General features: G+C 38.7%; 1 protein-coding gene across 10 annotated transcripts in view; it reads left to right on the top strand.

The window, feature by feature from the left end:
- Positions 1-26,103, top strand: part of kidins220b (kinase D-interacting substrate 220b) — a 152,593-nt gene that overhangs the window by 43,113 nt on the left and 83,377 nt on the right. For all 10 annotated transcript variants that reach the window (XM_043678261.2, XM_087977882.1, XM_043678271.2 and 7 more), the window contains exons 8-13: positions 3,488-3,685; positions 4,747-4,845; positions 5,746-5,844; positions 12,390-12,488; positions 15,650-15,827; positions 25,921-26,085. In XM_043678261.2, coding sequence (XP_043534196.2) covers positions 3,488-3,685; positions 4,747-4,845; positions 5,746-5,844; positions 12,390-12,488; positions 15,650-15,827; positions 25,921-26,085 — 838 coding nt within the window. The remainder of the gene's footprint in view (positions 1-3,487; positions 3,686-4,746; positions 4,846-5,745; positions 5,845-12,389; positions 12,489-15,649; positions 15,828-25,920; positions 26,086-26,103) is intronic.

Genomic DNA, 26,103 nt, shown 5'->3' with positions numbered 1-26,103 from the left:
TGATGCTGGAAAAGCACAGCAGGACAGGCAGCATCCGAGAAGCAGAAGAATTGTCGTTTCAGTCAAAAGCCCTTCATTAAGGAATGAATGACTTGAGCTGCAGTACATTTGCCTCTTCTTTCCAAGTCAGCTTTTGATGTCGTTACAAAGCAATCCCTTTCATCATAAGGAGAAGGCTATATGTCCTTGTTCCAACCTTCATTATCATGAATGGAGCAAGTAATAATAAGGAAGGCAAATGGAATTTTTGCATTAGTTGCTATATACTATAAAAAGTAGGGAAATGCTACTGGAACTGTATTAGGTAGACTGCACCAGGAGCATTGTGTACAACCTTGGTTCCTTACTCGAGGAAGGATGTAGTTGAATTGGAGACAATTCAGAGGAGGTTCACTAGATTACTTCGGCGGGGGGGGGGGGGGGCTTTTTATTATGAAGTGAGATTGACCAGTTTAAGCTGAAATTTAAAAGAATAAGAAGATATCCAATTGAGGTATATAAGATACTGAAAGGATTGACAAAGTAGCCGTAGAAAGGACAGTTGCTCATGAGGGGTGTTTTAGAACACAAAGTCACAATTTTAGCATAACGGGTAGCAGATTTAAAACAGATGAGAAATTACTTGCCTCAAAGAATCATGAATCTGTGGAATTCACCCCAGAGTGTGGCGGGTTTCAGGACGTTAAGTAAATTTGAGGCAGTAGGCAGATTTTTAATTAGTGATGGATTGAAGGATTATAGAGAGCAGGCATTGTGACATTGCTGATCTCATCTCCGTCTCAATGTATCAAATTGCAGAGCAGGCTTGATTGGCTGAATTGCCTACTCCTGTCCTTGTTCTTGTTCAACCCTATTTTCCTGCAAGTTTTTTCCCATATTGTTTAATTTTCTTTGGTGTCCAAAAATCTGTTAATTCAAGTCTTGAGCACATTTGGTGTCTGACCATCCCCCACCTAATTATGAAGAGAATTCAGGAGGTTTTCTATCTCCTGGGTAGAGAGTATTCTCTTAGCTTAGTCCTAAATAACCAATATTTTTTCTGTTTACGTCTCCTTAGTCTAGATACTTTGCCCAAGGGAAGCAGCATCTCGGCATTTACCCTGGTAGTCCCACTCAGAATTTTGTGTTTCAATAAAATCATGTGAACGATTACAAACATAGCAGTTTGGAGAAGGAGTTGGCCTCTCAGTTATTCTGATGAAGAGCTTATGCTCACCGTCGATTTTCCTGCTCTTCTGATGCTCCCTGACCTGCTGTGCTTTTCCATACATCACACTCTTTCACATGTTCCTCAGCATCTGCAGTGCTCACTTTCTCCCTCCTCAGGGTCTTGACCCTACTCTGTCATTAAATAAATTCATTGCTAATCTGATTACTTCACATTCCCACCTATTCCCAATAATCTTGAAAATTTTAAAATCAAAAATCTGATTTCTTCTAAACTCGAGTGTAGACCCATTCTCTAGCAATAAATATTTTTGCTCTGGGGATGCACATAGTACCCACTTGCTAACTTTGTTTTAAATGCATGGATAAACAAATTCCTTTACCAATGTTTAAAAAGTTTTAACGATTTAAAAATACTTTTTTTCCTCTCTTTCTCTTTCAACAAATTTCTTTGAGATTTGGTGCGAAATTTGTCATACGCTCAATTCTCTTTTTGAGGATTGCTTAGTGTGCAGTTACAGTTTAACAGTTCCCGCCTCAGGCGACTGACTGTGTGGAGTTTGCACGTTCTCCCCGTGTCTGAGTGGGTTTCCTCCGGGTGCTCCGGTTTCCTCCCACAGTCCAAAGATGTGCAGGTCAGGTGAATTGGCCATGCTAAAAATTGCCCATAGTGTTAGGTAAGGGGTAAATGTAGGGGTATGGGTGGGTTGCGCTTCGGCGGGGCGGTGTGGACTTGTTGGGCCGAAGGGCCTGTTTCCACACTGTAAGTAATCTAATCTAATCTAATCTAATCTAATCTAATCTAATCTAATCTAATTTAACCCTTAAAACCTCTAAAATAACCTCAACCCAAAAGTATATTATTCTGGGAAACTCTGGTTTAGTTCTGGTTGTCTCATTATAGAAAGCATGTGGAAGCTTTAGAGAGGGTGCAGAGGAAACTTACCAGGATGCTGCCTGGACTAGAGGGCATATCTTATGAAGGAAGGTTGAGGGATTTAAGGCTTTTCTCATTGGAGCGTAGAAGGGTAAGAGGCAACTTGTTTGAAGTGCACTAGATGATGAGACGCATAGATAGTGAGTAGTCAAAGACTTTTTCCAAGGGCAAAAATGGCTGTCACAAGTGGGCATAATTGTAAGTGATTGGAGGAAGGTTTGGAGGAGATGTCCAAGCTTGATTCTTTACGCAGTGGTAGGTGTATGGAATGCACTACCAGTGGTGGTAGTAGAATCAGATACATTAGCGACATTTAAGTGACTCTTGGATAGACACATGGGTGATGGTAAAATGAAGGTATGTAGGTTAGTTTGATCTTAGAGTAGGATAAAAGGTCGGCACAACATCGAGGGATGAAGGACCTGTACTGGGCTGTGCTGTTCTATGTTCTATGAAACTCTCCTAAATGTGTTTTATGACTTGTCCTCCAACGATATTTGCATAATTTGCCCAGTCTGAAGTGAATTATACGTGTATTGTCCACAGCATATGTGCATGCATGCACGCACTCATACTAACTGCAGTCTGGTTGGTTGATTCCTCAATGTTTGTTTCTACAATTATTTATGACTTATTGCACCAATTTCTCTCAAACCTGGCGCTCAGCTCATTCATTACTCTGTTTCTTACTTTGTGTAGGCTACCTGTCCAGTCCCTTGGTTCAGTCGACTTTGCAATTCAGTTTGTTTTCTCTGCTCCAATTTCCCCACTAAGTTTAAAATCACTTCTGAGCGGTAGCTATGTTAAGAAGAAACTGGTACTGGGAGAAAAGACAAGAAAAGAATTTGAGGGAAGTCTCGGGAATATATCCCAGGAGTCCTTGATCTTGATCTTCTGCCCCTGCAGAGCTGTAATCCGTATTTGACAACATTCTTTGGCTGAGGTTTTAAAGTATTTTTAATTTTTACACACCCTGTCTGGTTCAGTTGTCTCTCGCCTCCCTACTTTGATTCATCCACAGACTACTCTACTGTGTGTCCACTGCAGCAGGAAATAGCACATCTCTATATTTGCTTAGCTGTTTGGTAGTACATAACTTGAGGATTGCTGAAAAAAACACATTTTGTTGAAGCTTTTCACCTCTCACTCATCAGAACAATTCACAAGAATACCAATACAACGGGAAAACCAACATTTGTACTATTAATTGCTGTTTGTATGAATTATCCTGATGAGCGCAAAGCCAAACACTTAATAAAATATCTTTTTCAGCAGTGTCTATTTGTTAGTATTTCTGACTTTGCAAAAGGAATAAATGATACTTGTCTATTTTAGAAAAGTATTTTTTAAAAAAACCTGTAATTTTTCCACATCATCTTGTAGAACTCTATGACTGCTCTAATAGTGGCAGTTAAAGGTGGCTACACTGAAGGAGTGAAGGAGTTATTGAAGTACAATCCAAACGTTAATCTAACTGACAAAGATGGGAATACAGCCTTGATGATTGCTGCTAAGGAAGGACACATTGAAATTGTTCAGGATCTGTTGGACGCTGGCACTTACGTCAACATCCCTGACAGGGTTTGTATTTGTTAATTTCTTCTTGAGTTTCTTGAGGTTAATGCAAATTCATGCTCAAACAAAAGCTTGTTTTAAAGTCCCTTTGCTATTGTGATGTGGATATGCCATATAATTTAATGACGTCACCTGCAAATGGATTTTGCAGGTGACTTCATGAACAATTATATGGCATATAAATATCTTTATAAATGGATTTTGTGATTTTGACATGCCTTTAATCTTTATTCATATTTTTTTCTCTGCCACACTATCCTTTTCCAAGCAGATTAGCTGGCTGGGCATTTGCTCATACATTTTCACAGTTTGCTGCAAGGAAACCTTTAGACATTGGGGTTGATTAACTCTTTGTAAGGTAGCACCTCATCACAATAGTATCGTTAAGGTTAGGTTCTAATTCTGTAATTGGTAGTAATCCTTTTGAGTATGTATGTACCCAAAAGAAAACAATAATTAAATAAATGGAATGAAAACATGGTGCTGGAGAAATTGAACAAGCCTAGTAATGCTTTTGGGGAGAGAAGCAACTTTGGATGTTCAGTTCTAAAGAAAGTCATATCTTCCTCAAAAACGTTATCTATGTTTCTCTCTCTATTGATGCTACCAGACTACCTGAGTTTTTCCAGTCTGGTAGTATCTTTCAGATCAAAACAGTACTTTGCTTTTAATTAAATTATTGACTTGGATAGCTGTTTGCAAAGGTTTGTTCAAAAGTAGGTTTGAACTTTGCAAACACACAAATGAAGGCCAAAATAAGCACTGTTTAAAAAGGGTCATGATCCTAAAGGACCATAAGGCTGCTCTCTCCTTCGAGAGTGACCTCTGGTGGTTTAACCTGTGGAGCAACACACCTTGGATGAGGGGAGATGTTGAGAAGATGGAATCTTTGGGATAACCTCAGCCAGTACAAGAATTGAACAGGTGCAGTTGGCGTTTTTCTGCGTCGTAAACCAGCCATGCAGCCTACTGATCTAACTGAAGTGTTAAGCCTTTTAATTTTCCAATATTGTGGTTTTGGTTATTGAGCAAATTTTCATCGTGCTGTATGTGCATTTTCTTTCCAGAGTGGAGACACTGTCTTAATTGGTGCTGTGAAAGGTGGGCATGTGGAGATTGTCAGAGCTTTGCTGCAAAAATATGCGGACATAGATATAAAGGGAACAGTAAGTCTAAACATAAACCATTACAAAAGATATGAAGTTATTTTATTTCAGTTGTTAATAATTGTTTGATTTTTTAAAAAAATAAGATTATCCACCAAATAGAAAATTATAAATGCAGATTGCAATGATCAAATACTTCCTCTACCACCCAGTATCTCAGGAATGGAGATGAAACACAAACTTAAATTATATGGAGAGGTATTGAAATTTAAGACATTAGTATGGTGAATGTAGTCATGATGCGTATGGCGCTTTGGTAGTTTAAAATGTTGCAGGGTTATTGTTGACAGGGCTACTGAATGGTGCACTTAACAAAGTCAGATGGTGTTAAGAATTGTTTTGAAATGAAGGAGCGAATCTGCACTTAGGTACTCTTTCACTAACTTTGGATGTCCCGAAGTGATTAATAGCTCATACGATGCTGTGAAAGGTAGTCACTGTTGTGATGAAGGGAGATGTAGTAACCAGTTTGCATATAACAATGTCAGAAATTTCAATGAGGGAAGTGATGACATAACATATGCTGAATATTACAGATTGAAGAATAAATGTTTTCCTTAGTCACGAGGAGTTGTCTGCTACTGTTTTCAAAAAAAAAACAAAATCTTTTGCAACCACCAGGTTGGTCCTTTGTTCATTGTTTTATCCAAAATCAGAAATCTCTGCTAAGTAGTTTCTTCCAGCCTTGATTGTCTGCTTCATTCTCTGGAATAAGGGCTCATCCCACAGCCTTTTCACTCAGAAGCAAAGCTAATACCACTGAGTCAAGGCTGATGTTTAAAATTGTGTCATGTTATTTACTCCCAGGGAAGATCAAATTTTTTTGACCTTTTGACATAATAAACTTTTAGGTGAAATTAGACATTTACCTAAAACTAACTTTTCTCATGTTCCTTTTAGGATAATAAGACTGCACTATATTGGGCTGTGGAGAAAGGAAATGCAACCATAGTAAGGGATATTCTTCAGTGCAATCCTGACACAGAAATTTGCGTTAAGGTATGACTGGATACTTCACTGGAATTTGTGCTGATAAACTTTACACTAAACTTATTACTTTTTGGTATCTTGTCACTTTTCTTCTTTCCCACCTCATGCTTCTTGCAGGAAGGAAGATTCTGTTTTCAGATGTGTCTGGTCAAATTAATTTAGATTAGGTTTTCTTCTCTCCCTCATTTGGAACTGCAAGGAATCCTTGCGTGGTTGCTATTGAGACTCTGTAATATTTTATCTGCTAGGTTATATCAGTTTTATATAGATTGATTCTGGAATTAATTAAAATTTCACAGTCGAGATTTAATTGAGAAAATAATGGTGTCTGAATGCTGCGGACAATTCAATATTTTGAAAATCAGCCAACAACTTGCAGTGACGGAAATCACGTATCAGTTGTAAATGTCTTCCAATTTGTATTTCCCCATTATTAACTTGACATACGTATCATCTCACCAAACATTGTGGTTGTGCAAAGTTGTTGCATTTGTAAGTTTATTGCACTGCAAACTCTCTACAGTAAGTTAGTTCTAATAGTTTAGATTAGAGTGGTGCTGGAAAAGCACAGCAGGTCAGGCAGCATCCGAGGAGCAGGAAAATCGACGTTTCAGGCAAAAGCCCTTCATCAGGATTGAAGGCAAGGAGCCTCCGGGGTGCAGAGATAAATCTGAGGGAGGGGTGGGGCTGAGGAGAAGGTAGCAAAGAGTACAGTAGGTGGATGGGTGTGGGAATGAAAGTGATAGGTCAGAGGAGAGGGTGGAGCGGATAGGTGGGAAGTAAGATTGGCAGGTAGGACAGGTCTTGAGGATGGTGCTGAGCTGGAAGGTTGGAACTAGGGTAAGGTGAGGGGGGAGGGGTAATGATGAAACTGGTGAAGTCCACGTTGATGCCCTGGGGTTGAAGTGTTCCGAGGCGGAAGATGAGGCGTTCTTCCTCCAGATGTTTAGTGGTCTCGGAGTGGCAGTGGAGGAGGCCCAGGACCTGCATGTCCTTGGCAGAGTGGGAGGGGAAGTTGAAATGTTGGGCCACGGGGCGGTGGGGTTGATTGGTGCGGGTGTCCCAGAGATGTTCCCTGAAGCGCTCTGCGAGAAGGCGTCCAGTCTCCCCAAAGTAGAGGAGACCGCATCGGGAGCAGCAGATACAATAAATGACATTGGTGGATGTGCAGCTGAAACTTTGATGGATGTGGAAGGCTCTTTTGGGGCCTTAGAGGGAGGTGTGGGCACAGATTTTGCAATTCCTGCAGTGGCAGAGGAAGGTGCCAGGAGGGGAAGGTGGATTGTTGGGGAGGGCGTGGATCTAACCAGATAGTCACGGAGGGAACGGTCTTAAGGGAAAGGGGTGGGGAGGGAAATATATCCCTGGTGGTGGCGTCCACTTGGAGGTGGCAGCTATTGTCGGCAGATGATGCGGTTTATGCAAACTTTTGCCTAATTCTAATAGTTGCCAATCCAAGCACCATCTGAGTGACATGATAATTGTTAAGGACTGCCACTCAACCTCTTACTGCCCAGAAGGTTAAAAGAAAAAGACCATGAGACATAGGAGCAGAAATAGGCCATTTAGCCCATTGGGTCTGCTCTACCAGGCAAAATGACTGTGGCTGGTTTGATAATCCTAAACTCCACTTTGCTTCTTTCTTGTAAAATCCATTGCCTGTTGAAAATTTGTCTATCTTTGCCTTAAATATACTTAATGACCCAGCCATAACAGCTATGTGCAGAAAAGAATTCCACTGTCTCACTGCCTCCTGAGAGAAGAAATTCCTCCTTGTCTCTGTCTTAAATGTGCAACCCCTTATTCTGAGATTAGGCTCTCTGGTCCTAGACTCCTCCACAAGGGAAACAATCTTTCTGCATCTTTTGTCATTTCCCCTAAGAATCTTGTAGTTTTAATAAGGTTGCATCTCGTTCTTTTGACCTCGAATGATTACAGGCTGAATTGATCAACTTTCCATAAGACATTCCTATCGAGGTATCAGCCAGACAATGTTTTTTGGACTACCTTCAAAGCCAGTATATCTTTCCTTCGCTAAGGAGCCCAAAACTTCACATTATTCCAGTGTTCTGACTGGTATCTTGTATGCTTGTAGGAAAACTTTCCTACTTTTATATTCCAGTCCCTTTGAAATAAAGGCCGACATTCCATTGGCCTTCCCTAGTAGCCAGTGAACTTGGATGCCAGCCTTTTGTGATTCATGGATGAGGATTCCCAAATCTCTAACTTTCTGCATTTAAATAATATTCAGCTTCTCTATTACCCTACATTATATTCCATCTGTCAAGTCTTTGCCCAGTCACTTATTTGTATCCTTCTGCAGACTCTATAATCTTTACCGCATGCCTTACTATCTATTTTTGTGTCGTCACAAACTTTCTATAATGCATTTCTCATCCTGTCATTAATATACATTGTAACTAATTAGGTCCTGGCAATGATCCCTGTGGCACATCACTGGTTATAGGTTGGTATCCTGAAAATGTCCCCCTCTTCCCAACTCTGCCTTCCATTAATTAGCCAGTCCTCTAACTATACTAAGATACTTCCTCCAATACACTGGACATCTTAAATTGTCTTATGTGTGATACTTTATCAAATGCCTTTGAAAATCCAAACACGCTACATCTACTGCTTACCCTTTATCTATTCTGCCTGTTACCTCTTCAGACAAAATGAGTAAATTTGTAAGGCATTATTTCCCCTTCATGTACCTATGCTGACTCTGATCATTTTATGTATCTCAAAATGCTCTGCTTTAAAATCTTTTACAATAGATTCTAACATTTTCCCAATAACAGGCTGATTAGCTTAATGTTCGTAGATACTTGTTTGAAGATTGAAAGTTTTCCAATCTTCTAAGACTAAGGCTACTGCCAATGTATCCACTAACTCTCTAGCTACTTTTTAATGTTCTAGAGTCCCATCAGGTGGGAGGGGAGGGTATATCAGTTTTTATTTTCCCCAGCACCTATTATCTAGTAATAGTTATTATATTTATTTCCTATTGTCCTTTTGCCCCTTAGCTCTTTAGTAATTTCAGAATGCAATGAGTGTCTTCTGCTGTGAAGACTGATGCAAAGTATTAATTCAACTCCTCTGCCTTTTCCTAGTTCCTCATTACTATTCCCACCCATCCTCTGCATAACTTTTATTCACTTTGGCTTCCCTTTTCCTATTTATAAATTTAAAAGAGCGCTTGCTGATTATCTTGATATTATTTGAAAATTTATCCTGAACGTTTATTTTTCTTCCTTTTTTGGTTAGCTTTTGTTTGTTTTCAAAACTTTCCTAATCTTCTGGTTTACTACTCATCTTTGCCACATTGTAGTTTTTTTTCTATCCGATTCTATCCTTAACTTTAATATGGATGGCTTACCACTTCCAAGAATCTCCTTTTTCACTGGAATATGTCTTCGCTGTGAGCCGTGAGCTGCTTTCTTTAAGTCTGTCAGTTTTCCTCTCCCATATTTGCTGCTAGACTCCTTTTCCGGACCACTCCAGTTAGCTCTGCCCTCATTCTTTTGTAATTACCCTTATTTAAGTTTAGCACTGTTGCTTCTGACCCAAGTTCCTCACCCTCAAACTGAATGCTAAATTCTTCCATGTTATGGTCACCATTTCTTAGGAAATCTTTTATGGTTAAGAAATGTAAATGTGGAGATTCACTATTTATATGCTGTGAATCGTTCCAAGTTTTAAATATTACAATTTTTTTTAAAAAAAACGGTTCCTTTCTGTCTTTAATGCACCCATTCTTTTACTTATTTAGTGGCGAATTTTAACCTTTAACCAGGTTTAGGAGTGGAAGGTGGGAAAGGATGGAATGGGTTGGGGACTAAAATATGACATGATCCCATTCCCTGGCATTTAGTGTGCCTCTGGAGGTGCGTGGGGATAGTAGGTCTGAAGAAATAAATGAAAATTTTATTTGAATTATTCTCAATTTTTACTTGGTTTCCTAAACTGTCAGAAACTTATGAGAGCACAGCAGCTATTGATGGGGTATGAATCTGACAGGCTGGAAAGCCTTTAAATGCTGAATCAGATCAACTGTTTTGATGTCTTATTGAAAGACTTGTCCTCACTGTGCTTGTTCTGAGAACAAATGTTTGAGGTGCCGATGTTGGACTGGGGTAGACAGACACCAGGTTATTTGGTAGTACAAGCTTTTGGAGCACTGCTCCTTCGTCAAGTAGGACAGTTATTCAAACGTCAATTATCTGAATTTCAGATTATCCAAACAAGATCTCAAGGTCCCATAAAAACGTTATCTGTTATCCGAACAATCAGTTATCTGAACAAAGTACTCCCCATCATCTCGTTCGAATAACCAAGCTTGTTCTGTAAATCTGTTGGACTATAATCTAGTGTCGTGTGATTTTTAAATTTTGTTCTGAGAGCCACATTCATTGCTTTTGGACTAAGAGTGCAAGCTAATTAAGAAAACTATATTTTTAGAAGCTAACTAGCAATCTAGATACCTAATCAGCAAGAAGTTGTTGGCTGAATAGGTGCTAATTATTGTAGCAGGAAGATGATCTAGAAATTGCAATTTGGGAATGAGTCATCAGCTCTCTAGAAATGGAGTGGTTACTTGGAACATCAAAACGGCAATTAGTCTTGGCACAAGCAGAAGGTGGTGTTAATGTTAGCTGGCTTTAACATTTACTACATCAGGATTTGTTTATGCAGGCACATAAGTTTGTGCAGTGACAACAGTGCCAGCGCATTCATAGACTGCCCCACCTTCATTTCACATTTACGACTAGTTTGTAGAACTTAGATCAGGCTTGTGTAAAAGACATCCTGTAAACCAAAATCCAATCTGCTGGTTCCAAACATGTTGTGGAAGTCGAAGCTTTTGGAAGAAGATTCTCTTCTAATCAGTGGTTGTTTCTCAGCCGTGTTTCACGAGTGAGCCTATCAATAGAAACATAGACATGCCACTGTCAAGATCTTTTCCAAGCCTCACACCATCCTGACTTGGAACTGCATTTTTGTACCTTCAGTGTTGCTGGTCAAAAACCTAGAACTCCTTCCCCATCTGCACTTTGGCACACCTGCACCACTTGAAGTGCAACATTTCAAGACGCTCATTACCACCTTCTCATGGGCAATAACTAATGGCCTAGTCAGTGGTGCCTACAGCTCGTAAATGAATAAGAAGAATTCCAGTGACTGACAAGTATATTAAAACTAATTACATATCCATGAAGGGAGAGCTGGCTAGTTTTTATTGAATATGTAGACTGAACAGTATGATGGTATGGAAGCAGGGGAAACATAAGATCACATGACATACAAGCAGAAGTCGGTCAATCAGCCTGTTGAATCTGTGGTATAATTCAAGAAGATGATGGCTGATCTGTAATCCTGACTCCACTTTCCTGCCCTTTCCCCATTATCCTTGATTGCCTTACCAATTAAAAATGTCTGTGTCAATCTTGAATATTTCAGCCTGTACAGCATCTGCAGTAAAGAATTTCACAGATTCATTAATCTCTTAGGGCAGGGATGAGGAAGAATTTCTTCTCTAACTGGCAACCCCTTTCTCTGAGAGTATGCCCTCTACGCCTGAGATTCTCCTACAAGTTACATGACAGAAGCCATAAGAGTGATTAGTAGGAAAATGGAATAATTAACCTACAAAAGAATATTTCTGTCATGTGGAAGTTGGAGGGAGGCTAAAGAGAGCTTTTACCTGAATTTAGCTTGTACCATATCTGGCCTAGATGTACTTAGTTAGAAATACTTTCTTTGTTTTCAGACTTTGGTATTTCTGTGGTCACTAATTTTAATTTCATTTTTGAAAAATATTGCCACAGCAGTCTGTGATATTTCACATTGCAATACTGAACCACACTGTCTTTTTAAAGCATTTCCAAATTAGTATTCCATTATTTGTTGACAATAACTGAGTTCATAGAGGTATATTATTTCACAGAACTTTTTTGCTGTGGCTGGAGGCCTTTCAACCCATTGGGTCTGCACCAGCTGTCTGAATGATCATTATCACTTAGTACTATTTTCCAATCTTTTACCTTTATGCATGCCCACTGTTTCTATCTGAAGAATCATCTAATGCTCCCTTGAATATTTTGATTGAACCTGCCTGTACCTGCTTAAAGGTAATGCATTACAAAACCTATTGTATTCACTGTGAGCGTTATTTTTTTTCTCTTAAGCGCATTTGTTTCTCGTACCAATTAACTTATGTCTTTGCCCTCTCGTTCTCTATCCTTTGACAAGTGGGAACGATTTCTCCTTATCTACTTAGTCCAGGATCCTCATGACTTTGAAAACTTCTTTCAAACCCCATTTTTCATGTCAAAAAGATTTGTGAATAAGCTAATTGATTATGTCTTTTTGCTTTTTGCTTTTCCTCCCTATTTTTGGGGTGATTAGCATAGAATTATGTGTAGCAGTCTTTTGAGAATTGCTACAACTCCCCAGTGATGTACTATATGAAAACATTGTTCTTTGGGGATCTAGGCAATTTTAAATAGAATACACTAATTTTAAAATGAAATAAATGTTTTTTGCATTTTCAGGATGGTGAGACGCCTCTCATTAAGGCAACTAAAATGCGAAATATTGAAATTGTTGAACTTTTATTGGATAAGGGAGCCAAAGTGTCTGCAGCAGATAAGGTAACATAATTTGCATTTAATTTGATAAGCATTGTTTCTGCAACATTTTGCAATTGTTGTCTTCAAGTTCAACTGTAGGGCGTGACTGGGCAAGTTTTAAGCCGTTAATTGAAAATTAATAGTTCAGTGAAATGTTATGTGGGACTGTAACTTTTATTTTGAAATCATTGGGAACACAGGACAAACTGAGTCATAGAGACGGACAGCACAGAAACTTTATGTATGATGCATCCTGGTCAAGGGTCTGAACAAATATGCCAAATTAAAGTCTCTCCAGCAGAGACCATTTAGAAAGTAATAGTCATAGAGATGTACAGCACGGAAACAGACCCTTCGATCCAACTTATCCATGCTGACCAGAAATCCTAAATTAATGTAGCCCTATTAGGCAGTATTTAGTCCATATCCCTCTAAATCCTTCCCATTCATTACCCATCCAGATGCCTTTTAAATGTAGTTGCATCATACTCCACCACTTCCTCTGACAGTTCATTCCATACATGCATCTCCCTCTACGAAAAAGTTGCCCCTTAGGTCCCTTTTTAAATCTTTTCCCATTATGGAGATTTCCTAAAGAAGTGATATCTATAGATGTCAGAGATAGTGTTTTTTTTTTACTCGAGGAGTAGTAGGGCCATGGAACGCACTGCCTGCAACAGTTGTAGACTCTCAAACTTTACAGGCATTTAAGTGGTCATTGGATAAACACATGGACGAGAATGTAATAGTGTAGGTTAGATAGGCTTTGGATTGGTTTCACTGGGCTTGTACTATATTGTAATGTTCTATGAGTGCAGATGGGTAATTTTCATTTTAACTTTTATTTTTTGTCATCATTAGAAGTGTGACTAACTAGTTGCTGCAGAGAGTAATTGCTGGCACTTCATTCTTCAATGCCTGCACCATAGGATAAGCTCTCTCAAAACTGGTGTGCTTTAGTTTAGAATTGGGCCTCAACAGGTTTGCATATATAATCTCTGGATTGCAACACATTAAGATCAAATATTGACAATCCTGAATAAATAATCTAAGCCAGAATTTCTTCCTTTAGCCTCAACCTAGCTAGGGATACTAACATGGGCATTCACTTCTTCATATATTTTCTGATCATACTTTCACCATTAGAGGCCAGATGGACTTTTTGAATAGAGTAAAAAAACCCATTCTGTGATGATTTTTTTTTGTTCATGGAATTGTTATCTAGGCTGTCATTTTATTGCTCATGCAAAGTTATCCTTTAAAAGTGAATTGTCTTCTGAACAGCTACAGTCTGTAGTGGAAATGCAAGTGCTGTTGGGGGAGTTTTGACCCAGCAATACCAGAGGGTAAAGTTCCAAGTCAGATAGTTTGTGGATTGGAAGGAAACCTGCACGTAATGGTGTTCTCCTGCATCTACTGCTCTTGTCCTTGGTGATACCTTGACCCTGGTGTCAAGGGGCTTTGGTAATGCATCTTGTAGATGTGGCAGAAATTCTTACTCTAGTGATGGAGGGGGTAAATTTTGAAGTTGTGTGTGGACTACTTCAGTATCTGAGCAGTTTCAGTTGATGCTAAATATTATGTGATCATCAGTGAGCATTCTCATTTCTGATATTATAATGGAAAGATAATCATTGAAGCAGCTGAAGATGGCTACCCAGAGGAATTTATGGGTTCTTGTGGTGCAGTGATAGAGTCCCTATTTCTAAGCTAGAAAGACGGATTCAAGTCCCAACTGCTCCAGAGATGTGTCATAACAAATTGATTGATTAGAAAGTATTTATCCTGAGAAATTTGTGTATTGGTGTCCCAAGACTAAAATGGTTGATCTCCAACAACCGTAACTATCTTCTTTTGTGCTCGGTATGACTCCAGTCATTGGAAACTTACCCTGATTTTCATTGGTTCCAGATTTCTATTGATTCCTGATTTCCATTGATTCCATATTCAGTGAAATGTTGCCTTAGTGTCAAGGACAGTCTGTCACCTCACTTCTAGAGTTGAGCAGACTGTGCAGGCTCCAAGGAAATTCAAGTTTTTTGATCTTAAGTGGATTAACAACTTTTTTAAAGATTTATTTTGTACATATTTCTGTATGGAAGCTTATCTTTATTAAAACAAAAGGCACAATTGAGATTTATTTGTGTGTAAAGATAATATCGTAATGTGTTGTGATATTCTGAGTTTTGTATGGTTTCCTAATTTTTAAAGTTTGCCTACTTTTAACAAACTGCCATTTTTTTTCTGCTCTCCTACTATCCAACTGAGCTGTCTAATTTATGTTTCATCGTAGCTGCAGACAAACACTTCATCTGTTTATTTCATGAGATTATTATGTTAACATTTGGGAAGGGGTTTGGAACTGACAAAGTATGGTTTACAAGTAGTTTTCTTCCCTGTGATTTATTTTAAGTGGTATTTGATTTGTTCTCTATGACTCTATAACTGGTTATTTGATGAACAAGCCTCAAGCAATGAATTAATTTTCACTCACTTCAATATCGTTCAGCTGTAAAGGCCCTTTATTAATGATGCATTTAAGTGCTTAAATGTACATGTGTGTAAGTATTTTGTCTAGGAAAATTTGACTTTTATCATTTGACTGAACATTTGGGTGTTCTACAATAGCACTGCTACTGTAAATTTAGTGCACTCCTAATGGCGAAAACGTCATTGAGTAGTACACATGTAAATACTGAAGATGCTTGAATCTTTTACGTGCAGTCAGTTCTGCTATAACGTGGTAGTTGCATTCTTGTGAAACCCTGTGTTATAAGAAAATCGCGTAATAGCAGCACCATTTAAAGTAATGGGACCAGAATCTCATTATAGCCAATACACGCTTTAAAAGTTCACGCTTTAGAAACAGTGTCTACAATTCATTAATCAAGCTATAGTGAATTTGCATTAATGGAACGCAGAGCGACCTGTATATAATGCTTTTATTTAAAGTGTAATCACAATTTGATTGCCATCAGTACATTTTAATGTTACTATTTGGAAGTAAAATCTTAACTGTTTTTTACATTGTTGGATATTTAACTGTATACTGCAGTCAGAATTATGTTCTGATTGTCTTTATATAAATTTGTCTTTAGTGTGTCTTGCTAACAAGATTTTATCTATGATTGAATTGGTGTTGAAATTTTTTTTCTAAAGCTTCCATTATTTATGGTTTTTAGAAAGGAGATACTCCACTTCACATAGCAATCCGTGGAAGGAGCAGAAAATTAGCTGAATTGCTGTTGAGGAATCCTAAAGATGGCCGTCTACTGTATCGACCTAACAAAGCGGGTGAAACTCCATACAACATAGATTGCAGCCATCAGAAAAGCATTTTGACTCAGATATTTGGAGCAAGTAAGAGCTTTGCATATTTAACTGCGCAGTTTCTAAACTTTTGGGTTTGTAAAATGGGTCAAAATTGTTTCATTAAGTTACGATACATTGTGCTTTTCTCATGGTACACCCTAGTTTCTAGGGTGGTGTTGAGTTTAAGGAAAGCCAGTGTGCAGTGAACTAATTTCAGCTGTGATGCTACTATATGATGCTAGGCTTCCTCTCCTTAGCTAGGTAGTGTGGGAAACAATTATCATAATTCCTCCTTCTAGCAGGTAACTAGTCACATCTCATTTTCATTTATAATTTTTGTTGCTTGGAGTCAAAATTCTAAAAGATTTTAAACTTAGAGACTGACTGGGAAATATGATTTGTGTGCAGCTGTCCCTAACATAAAGGAGTACAAAAATAGAGAAGAGAACTTAGTTTTTGTCTCTACCACTTTACACTGTCGAGTGCTTGCTAAGGATCTTGCATAATTGAAGAACAACCAGTGAAATTAGGTGGAAAGACATGAGGTGTTAAGTCATCTTTAACTGCTGTAAACATACATTGATCAACTTTTGTAACTTAAAAAGACGAGCGGCCTCTTTCATTCCCAGATATTGCATTGGGCCTTAGTTCTTGGACATATATTGAATAGTTTGCCACTCCTGACACTGGGTGCACTTCCCTGCCAAGTGGTCTGCTATGATTGGAGAATTCTGGACCTTTTGCAGATAACTTGAACCTGGAAACACAGGCCATATCATATTTTAGTTCATTTCATATGCTCTGTGAAGAGGTCAACATTGTGGGAGGAAAGTAAACTCCATAAGGTGTTTTCTGCTAATCCATTGTATGCCACTCTGTGATTTCACCTGAAGTAATCATCAGAGAGTTGGGAGGAGAAATGGCAGATGGAGTTCAATTTGGGAATATGTGAGGTGATGCATTTTGGAAGATTCAGTTCAAGAGCAAACTATATGGTAAATGGAAAAACCCTGGGGAAAATTGATGTACGGAGAGATCTGGGTGTTCAGGTCCATTGTACCCTGAAGGCGGCAACACAGGACGATTGTGGTCAAGAGGCATATGGCATGCTTTCCTTCATCGGTTGGGATACTGAGTACAAGAATTGGCAGGTCATTCTACAGTTGTGTAGGACTTTAGTTCACCCATGTTTGTGTACAGTTCTGGTCGTCACCTTACTAAAAGGATGTGGATGCTTTGGAGAGGGTGCAGAGGAGGTTCACCAGGATGTTGCCTGGTATGGAGGGCACTAGCTATGAAGAGAGATGGGATAGATTAGAATTATTTTTATTAGAAAGACTGAGGTTGAGGGGAGACCTGATTTGTCTGCAAAATCATTGGAGGTATAGACAGGGTGCCTAGCAAGAAGCTTTTTCTCCCAGAGTGGGGGACTCAATTACTAGGGGTCATGAGTTCAGTGTGAGCGGGGAAAGGTTTAAGGGAGGTATGCGTGGAAAGTTCCTTATGTAGAGGGTGGTGGGTGCTTGGAACGCGTTGCAAGCGGAGATGTAGAGGCGGGCACAGTAACGTAATTTAAGATGTGTCTGCACAGATAGATGACTGGGCAGGGAGCAGAGAATCCTTTGAAAATAGGCGACAGGTTTAGATTGTGGGTCTGGGTCGGCGCAAGCTTGGAGGGCCGAAGGGCCTCCTCCTGTGCTGTAATTTTCCTTGTTCTTTGTTCTCTTGATTAATATATTGTGATGAAGTAAGTTGGTAGTTGTATTGGCAAGAGCTGCAGATGCAAAACAGAATAAGTGTAAAATGTAAAATATTATTGGGGATTAATTTCAACACTGACAGGATTTTCATGATTTTAAGCTGCTTGAGCTTAATCCTTATCTTTGTTGTCCTTTTACATGACTAGAAACAAGTATTTGCAGTTGACTACAATATTTATCATCACTGAGTTAATGTTGTTCAAACTGCAATCATAAATACTTGAATATCTTACATTAATTACGCAGCTCACTTAGTAACTGGTATTCTTACAAACACTGACCGTTCTGAATTTGAGTATGGGAATTTTAATTTTTCAATTTTAAATTTCCCAATTAATAATGCTGCATAATTAGAAATGTCTTGATCAGTACAATTTAATAGATATAATTTAAAAGAATGACAGTGGTAGTAATTCAAAGCTGAAATCACATCCTAAATTTAAATAATAGCTATAAATTGCATTGATCTTCATTTTATAATATTAATTGAATATCTTGATGAGATTACTGTGTCATAAAATTCAACTGTTTTGAAAGGTGCATCGGAGGCCAAGCAGCGTGCAGTTCTGGTCACCACTTATCAGAAGGATAGAGATACGTTGGAGAGAGCACAGGGAAGGTTTACTGAGCTACTGCCTGGTCTGGAGGGGTTTAGTTATGAGGAGAGGTTGGAAAAACTCTGGTTCTTTTCACTGGAAAGATTGAAGCTGAGGGGCGACCTGATGGAGATCTACAAAAGAGAGCCATAGAGTGGATAGTTAAAGGCTTTTTCCCAGGTTTGAAAGATCAACTTTAAGAGAACATTGGTTCACAGTGAGAGGGGAAGCTTTAGGAGCAAAGACTGGGGAAAACTGTTTACACAGAGTGTGGTGGGTGTCTGGAACGCATTGCTCTGAAAGTGGTGGAAACAGGTACGTTAGTAATGTTTAAGGCATATCTTGGTAGTCACTTAAACATGAGGTGAACAGAGGAATAGATACCGTGCATGGGCAATAAGTGGCCGATCTAAATAAGGGTTAGGAATCTACACAGGCTTGTTCGGCCAAAGAGCCTGTTCCTGTACTGTATTGTATTGCAAAGTGTATGAATAGGACTATCTGTAACTGGTAGTTACTGAGAGTAAAGAAATTATGGAGAATGTTTGCTGGACTTCTGTTGTAAGTCCAGAGTGTTTATGCAATTCATTGGATTCAAAGTGAAATAAAATGTTTTCTGTTACATTGAACATTGGCATTGCAATTTTGAAATGCTTTTGACACAGATGTTTTTATTATGTATAGAGTTGAGACTTACCAACCCTTTGTTGATTAGCTCAAGACATACTGTTACAAATGGCTGAACTCTTTATTTTAAATTCTAAAATGTAGCACGAAGTTAGGGAATAATATTCTTGAACATCCCTAGTAACAATTCCTCACCCTTGATTTGCATATAAAATTAAATACACCAAGGATACAAAAAAGAGAAAAAATGTGGGTGAATTATCAATTTTTTTTTGTTTGCATTTTAAAAGTTATTTAATTTTATAATTTTCAGCAAATAGGTAGAATGCAACAAGAACAATAACCAGTTCAGAACAGGAGATAGCTAAACAGCAAATATTGTAAACATCAAGAATGAGCAATGAAGTGTGTAGTCCTGATGCATAATAAAGAGTATTTATTAAATATTCCAGTTGATTGGTTCTTTTTTAATATAAATCGAATCTATATAAAATATCTTAAAGACATGCCAAAGTTCCACAGTCAGTTCTGGTCAGGTGAGAAAGAATGGAAGAAAATGTAGAAGTTTGAAAGGTAAGAGGCTGACTACTTTACCTCCAACAAAATAAACAAAAACAGAGAATCTGACCTATCCAATCAGGAAAAAAAAAACTTGCATTTATGTAGAACGCCTTGGGATGTCCAAAGGGCTTTAAAGCCTGTGAAGTGCAAGTGCAGTCACTGTTGTAGGAAAACCAGCAATCAGTCTGCATATAATAGGCTTCTGCACATAACGTTTTTGTAAAGACCAGATGATCTATTTTAGTACTGCTGCTTGCGGGAGACGATGCTTCTCAGTAAGGCTGTTCTGTGGGCCATAGCGAATGAACAATCAAACGTGATTCTCTGAAGGTTTACATCCAGTGCTGAGAGATTATTGAAGAACCAAAATAGAATAGGTATATTGCACGAATGATTGATTGATTCAATGTAAAGAACTGTCAGCAAATGATGTTAAAACGATTGCTTCTATTTATTTTACACCCAAAACAGGAACAAGGCAAAAAAGCACAAAATATTTAGGACTGTGTCCCATATTTGATATTTCTTGATGTGTTTTGTATGTTTGGAAGACTGTCTTGGTGATTTGAGATTAGTCCACTTATGTATGATCATAGGCATGGCTCCATTTATACTTCTTCTAACACATCTTTAATTGATCCTCCAATCCATTTTATTTTTATGCAGTCCCACCAATTAGAGCAGATGCAATTATGTAAATATGATTTTTCCACTGTACATTGGTTGATGTGTCATTGTAGTGCACTAATGATGGTGTGACATTCCTCCAACAAAGTCTGGCCAAAGCATACTGAGAAATAATTTGCGTCTTCTTTCAAGGAATAGATTATGTGCAGCATACAGCTTGACTATGTCTGTGTCTGCCAACATAATCCTGTTACAGATTTTAGTAAACAATTTGCTGCCTGACGATGCTCTCCTGTGATTGTGTCTCGATTGGTTCTTTACAACCAAATCCTAGTCATATCTTCAGTAACCACAGAAGGGATAACATTCCTCTTGTTAAAGGGGAATTCTAGTTTCTTTATGACTGTCTTAACATTTATTTGGAACAAGATTAATTTAAAAATGTACTGCCTGTGAATTGGTAATTGCTGGAGATTCCTCAACAAAAAAATTGTTGAACAAAAGGTCTTCGTGAAATTTCAATTCTGTAATTTACAGAATCTACTAAACTGAATTTGAGATTATTATTTAATTGCAATAAAGTCCCATGAGTGTGTGGAAAGATCAAAGTTTAGTAATTGTCAAGAGATCTTCAATGCACCTGCTTCTGTCTGAAATTAGATGTTTTCTGATCAACCTGGTCAGAGATAGTATTATATACCTCAGGAGCATATGGGACTTGAACTCTGGCCTCCTGGCTCAGAGATAGGAATACTATCACCACACCACAAGAACCCTCTTTCTGAAATTGCAAATCTTTTCCCAATCGTTCTGTCCAGAGATGTGATTACACACCTCTGGAGTGGTACTTAAACCTGGGCTTCCTGGCCCAGCAGTGGGGAGCACTGCCTTTGCACAGGAAACCCCTCTGTCTGCATTTTCTTTTTAAATTTAACCGTTTTTTTCTAATCAACTTGTTCAGAAATGTTATTAGTTACCTCTGGAGCAGGTGGGACTTGAACCTGGGTCTCTCAGTCCAGAGATAGGACACTACCACTGTACCAAAGAATCTGTCTTTGTCTGCAATTATCACAGCACTTAAATGTTATGCAGCTGACAACTTAAAATTGTCAGTTGTTTTATTAGCTATTTCCACTATGTGTTTCAGTTGTGGGCATTTTATGAATAGGATGCTTTCATTCAGTTTTGAGATTTTGACAGATTCATGGTTTGAAAAATACATGATTTACTTGAAATTATATACAAGGTTTATCATTTGGGATCTATTTCTTTGTGCACCATGTATCTTTCAGTATTTTACCCAAATAACAGTTTTTCATGAGTTTTGACAGTTTCAACAGGCTGGGCATCTTGGGGAGCTGAGAGTGGCAGAAGTCAAAATTCAGTGTTGTGTCGATTATTGGTACATGCATATGTCCCTTCACCTACTATCCCAAAAGTACATTCTGAGCTTGTTGATCTATCACCAGAGATCAACTATCGTTATTTGGTTCTAACCTGGGACTTTCTTCATCTCGTGGAGTCATAGAATCCTACAGCATGGAGACAGACTCTTCAGATCAAACTGGCCCATGCTGCCCAAAATGTACATCCTCACTAACTCCATTTCCGTGCACTTGGCTCATATCCTTCTAAACCTTTCCTATCCATGTCCAGATACATTTTAAATGTTGTTAATGTACCTACCTCAACCACTGCTGCTCACAGCTCATTTCATATGCGTAACACCTTCTATGTAAAGAAATTACCAGTCAGGTTCCCTTTTATTCTTTCCCCTCTAACCTCAAATTGATGCCCTCTCTTCCTTGATTCCCCTACTGTGGGGAAAAAGACTGAGTGCATTCACCCTACCATGCCTCTCATGATCTTATACACTTCTATAAGATCTTAGACTCCTATGCTGTCAAGAAAAAAGTCCTAACCTGTCCAACCTCTCCTATAACTCAGACCTTTTGAGTCTTAGCAGTATCCTTGTAAATTTCTTCTGCACTTTTTCCAGTTTAATAACATCCTTCCTGTAGCAAGGTGACCAAAACTGAACACAATTTTCAAGTACGGCCTCACCAGCATCCTATATAACTTCAATACTCAATGCCGTGACTAATGAAAGCCAGTGTGCCAGAAGCCTCCTTCACTGCCCTCTCTACCTGTGACTCCATTTTCAGAGAACCGTGCACCTGAACACCAAGATCCTAAGGTCCTACCATTCACTATGAAACTCCTATCTTGATTTGACTTTCCAGACTGCAACACCTCACACCTAAATTAAACCCCATTTGCCATTTCTCAGCCCACTTCTCCAGCTGATCAAGGTCCTGCTGCAATATCTAATAACCTTGCTCACTGTCCACAAAACCACCTATTTTAGTGTCATCTGCAATCTTACTAATCATGCCTTGTATATTCTCTTCCAAATCATTGATATAGATAACAAATGGCAATGGGCCCAGACACTTATGTATAACAACTACTTACCAATTAAACTCCCTTAAGGTAATAGCAGAGCCAGTTATCTAATTTTGTGCTGAATTTAATGTTGTGGAATAGGGAATAAAATTATTCTGTTGTTGCCTTATTAAATTGGATTAAAATGAATGTGAAGTTATGTTGGATGACAATTCATTGGACCTCTACCAAATCATATTCTGAGAAACAGGGCAGTTTGAATCATTGTTAAAAGGGTGGCAGTCTAGAACAATTCAATTTAGAAAGAAAATGAAATTTCCTCACATTTATTGCTTTACAATTAATCTTTTTTTTTAAAACTGTAGTAGTTGTTTCTGCAGGCTGGATTGGAGTTGCACACAGTACAGTGGAAAATCCCAGTGCATCTGACTTCAAGGAAACTGCCCAGGAAATTTAAATTCCAATTGGCACATCTCCTGTGTCTGAAACCCTCTGGAAAAAGTTCCTTCAAGTCTTAGGGTTCAGAGGGTTCCATCTCACAGGCAATAGTTACCCAGAAAAGGTTAGAGGATTAAAAGCCTATACTAACTCTTTGGTAACTATTAAACTGAACCTCCCATCTCCTCCACCCACTTACCCACACAGTATGTGATTCCCCCATCTCACCCTAAGCCTTGATCCATTTTCCTAGCATTCTATCCATCTCCCCTACCTGCCACTCTGTGCCCTACTTCCACACGATGTTATGTACTTGCAGTTTCACAGTAACTGCCTGACTGAAACACAAACAGAGAAAGCTGGAGAAACGCAGCAGGTTCAGCGGTATCTGTAGAGAAAAAAAAAACAGGCTTAATGTTTCAGGTTCTGTCAGAAAGGATCACTGGACTCAAAACATTAATCCTGTTTTCTCTCTACAGATGCTGCCTGACCTGCTGTGTTTCTCCAACACTCTGATCTTATTTCAGATTTCCAACATCTGCAGTTCTTTGTGTTTCTTTTTATGGTCAGTTATACTGCTGACATTTAAGCCTCAGAGCATGGCACCCATACTGTAATAAGGGATGGAGTTTATGCAATGATCTTTTCTGACTCTCATGTTTCCTGCATAGATCTATTCTGTTTCAAATAGGAGGTTCCAGTCTAGGAATCTCTAGTGCAGAACTGATCTAAAGGTAAGTAGATAGTTTTCAGTCCAATCAGGGTCAAAGAAAGGGATGTGGAGAATTCCTTGACTTAAAGCCCATTTCGTGAGCATCAGGAGACTTTTTTTATAAACAGCAAAGTCATTCTCTACCCTTTTAGAGGAGCAGTGGGATGACAGCGATATAGAATGTAGCATAAGCAGCCTAAATGGGATTCTTGAAGTACTACAAGAGCATGTTAATTAATTCTCTTCCAGAGGTAGGTCAGAGTCTTGCACTATTTAATTTAAAAAATTGAGATCTTTTTAGTTGAAGAAGGTTGACCTAATTTGCAATGTTAGAAATTGTTTCCTTGAGACGTATATTTAACTACATTTGCACATAATGACTTTCAGCACTTCCGCCTATATTGTGGTGGAGAAATTGTACCAGCATGTCTAGAATATAATGTTATGTTAATGTCATTCAACATGTCAGATGATAGGTCTTGGTAGTAGAATAGTTCCACATGGGAAAAATGTATCCATTGCCCTGAATCACAGCTAATTATCTCATGGGATAGGTTCTGATGTTGCTGTCCAGACAATAAACTGGCAATGTGGATTGGTCAGTTGTTTTAAAAACTAATTTTCTTTTTCAATTATTTAAGCAAAACAAAATTGGACTGAAATCGACCTGCATATTGCAGACTTTTAACAGTGCAGAACATGAAAATTGTCTTCAATTCATTATAAACTGTGCCTGACAAAACATTTTCAACCTCTGTAACTTTGAAGGCATTGTGCCTGAAGTGTTGAGATCAGTTTGGTCCTGAGCCATATTATTGCAGTGCAGCCTATAATAATGACGTAGGCCTGGCAATTTGGAAGATCTCCCAGTGATAAATGAACCACAACCCACAAGCAATTAAAAAGATAATCAGTAGTTCCATCTAGTGGCATCTACTCAACAGTGATCTGCAAACTGGTTCTCAGTTCAGCTATAACCAGCACTACCTGATTCCCTAATGACCATTATCTTGACTCAGATATGGAGGGATAATCTGTGTACCTGAAGGGAAGTGAGTAAGTGAGCATCATGGCAGCAATTGGCTGTTCTGCACCAAAGAGCTCCAGGAGAATAGGCCAATTGTTGAAAATGTGTTGCTGGAAAAGCGCATCAGGTCAGGCAACATCCAAGGAGCAGGAGAATCGACGCTTCGGGCATAAGCCTTTCTTCAGGAATCCCGAAACGTCGATTCTCCTGCTCCTTGGATGCTGCCTGACCTGCTGCGCTTTTCCAGCAACACATTTTTCAGCTCTGATCATTCAACATCTGCAGTCCTCACTTTCTCCAAGCATAATTGTTTCCAGCAAGAAATACAACTGCAAGAATGAGTTTGGCAGAATCAATGGTATTTCACAGAAACCTATAAAATTCTAACAAGGGTAGCATCGTGGCTTAGTGGTTAGCACAGCTGCCTCACAACGCCAGGAACCGGGATTCGATTCCAGCCTCGGGTGACTGTCTGTGTTGAGTTTGCACATTCTCCCTGCGTCTGCGTGGGTTTCCTCCAGGTGCTCCAGTTTTTTCCGACAGTCCAAAGATGTGCAGGTCAGCTAAATCTGTCATGCTGAATTGCCCATAGTGTTAGGTGCATTAGTCAGAGGGGAATGGGTCTGGGTTAGTTACTCGTCGGAGGGTCGGTGTGGACTTGTTGGGCTAAATGGCCTGTTTCCACACTGTAGGGAAACTAATGTAATCTAAAAAAAATTTGACTATTACTTGCATATATACGGTATTTTAAAATTGCAATGCTTACCAGAGGGCATCCAACTTCTTTGTAATCACAGTGAATCTTGTTTATAGTTGGATGATGGAAGCAAGTCAATCATTGAGCTACTCTGCTGGATGCCCAGTGTTGAAGATTGCATGTGCTCAGAGGAAGCTGCAATTACATTATAAGCTTTAATATGAAACATTATTTCATTATATACTTCCCTTTCAGTAATTTTATTATGCTAGATAGGTGGACTTGTATTGGAGTCATTCAAGGAAAAAGAATTGAATAGGTTCAGGATGCTAGTAACATATGACAGTCTGTCGGCTTTCATTTCTCCAGATTCCTTTCTTTGTCTCAATTATTTAACTTTCATAACTAGCTACGTCTGTCATCTGTGTCTCATAGTTAAATATCAGTTGATTGGTAGTTCTTATCATTCTTATTTGTCTTTGCTACTTGACGTAGATTTGTTTCTCAAATTGATAGCATCAGAGCTGGTGAAAAGACTATTGTCTTGAAATATTAACCATTTTCTTTCTCTCTGTCTCTCTACAGATGCTATCAGAGCTGAACATTTGAAGTATTTTCTGTTTTCTGTTTCTTTTGACATATCTTCTAGTTTAAAAATAAATAATTGTTATTAAAAAACAAAATTTGCAGGACATCTTTCGCCTTCAGAGACGGATGGAGATATGCTTGGCTATGACCTGTACAGCAGTGCTCTGGCAGACATCCTTAGTGAACCAACTATGCAACCTCCTATTTGTGTTGGACTTTATGCACAGTGGGGAAGTGGAAAATCTTTCCTTTTGAAAAAGCTTGAAGGTAGGATATGATTGCAAG

The sequence above is a fragment of the Chiloscyllium plagiosum genome, unplaced genomic scaffold (assembly GCF_037043375.1).
Source record: "Chiloscyllium plagiosum isolate Xiang-an unplaced genomic scaffold, Cpla_swu_hap1 HiC_scaffold_3, whole genome shotgun sequence".
NCBI classification, from domain to species: Eukaryota; Metazoa; Chordata; class Chondrichthyes; order Orectolobiformes; family Hemiscylliidae; genus Chiloscyllium; species Chiloscyllium plagiosum.
This window is presented reverse-complemented; position numbering and strand designations above follow the sequence as displayed.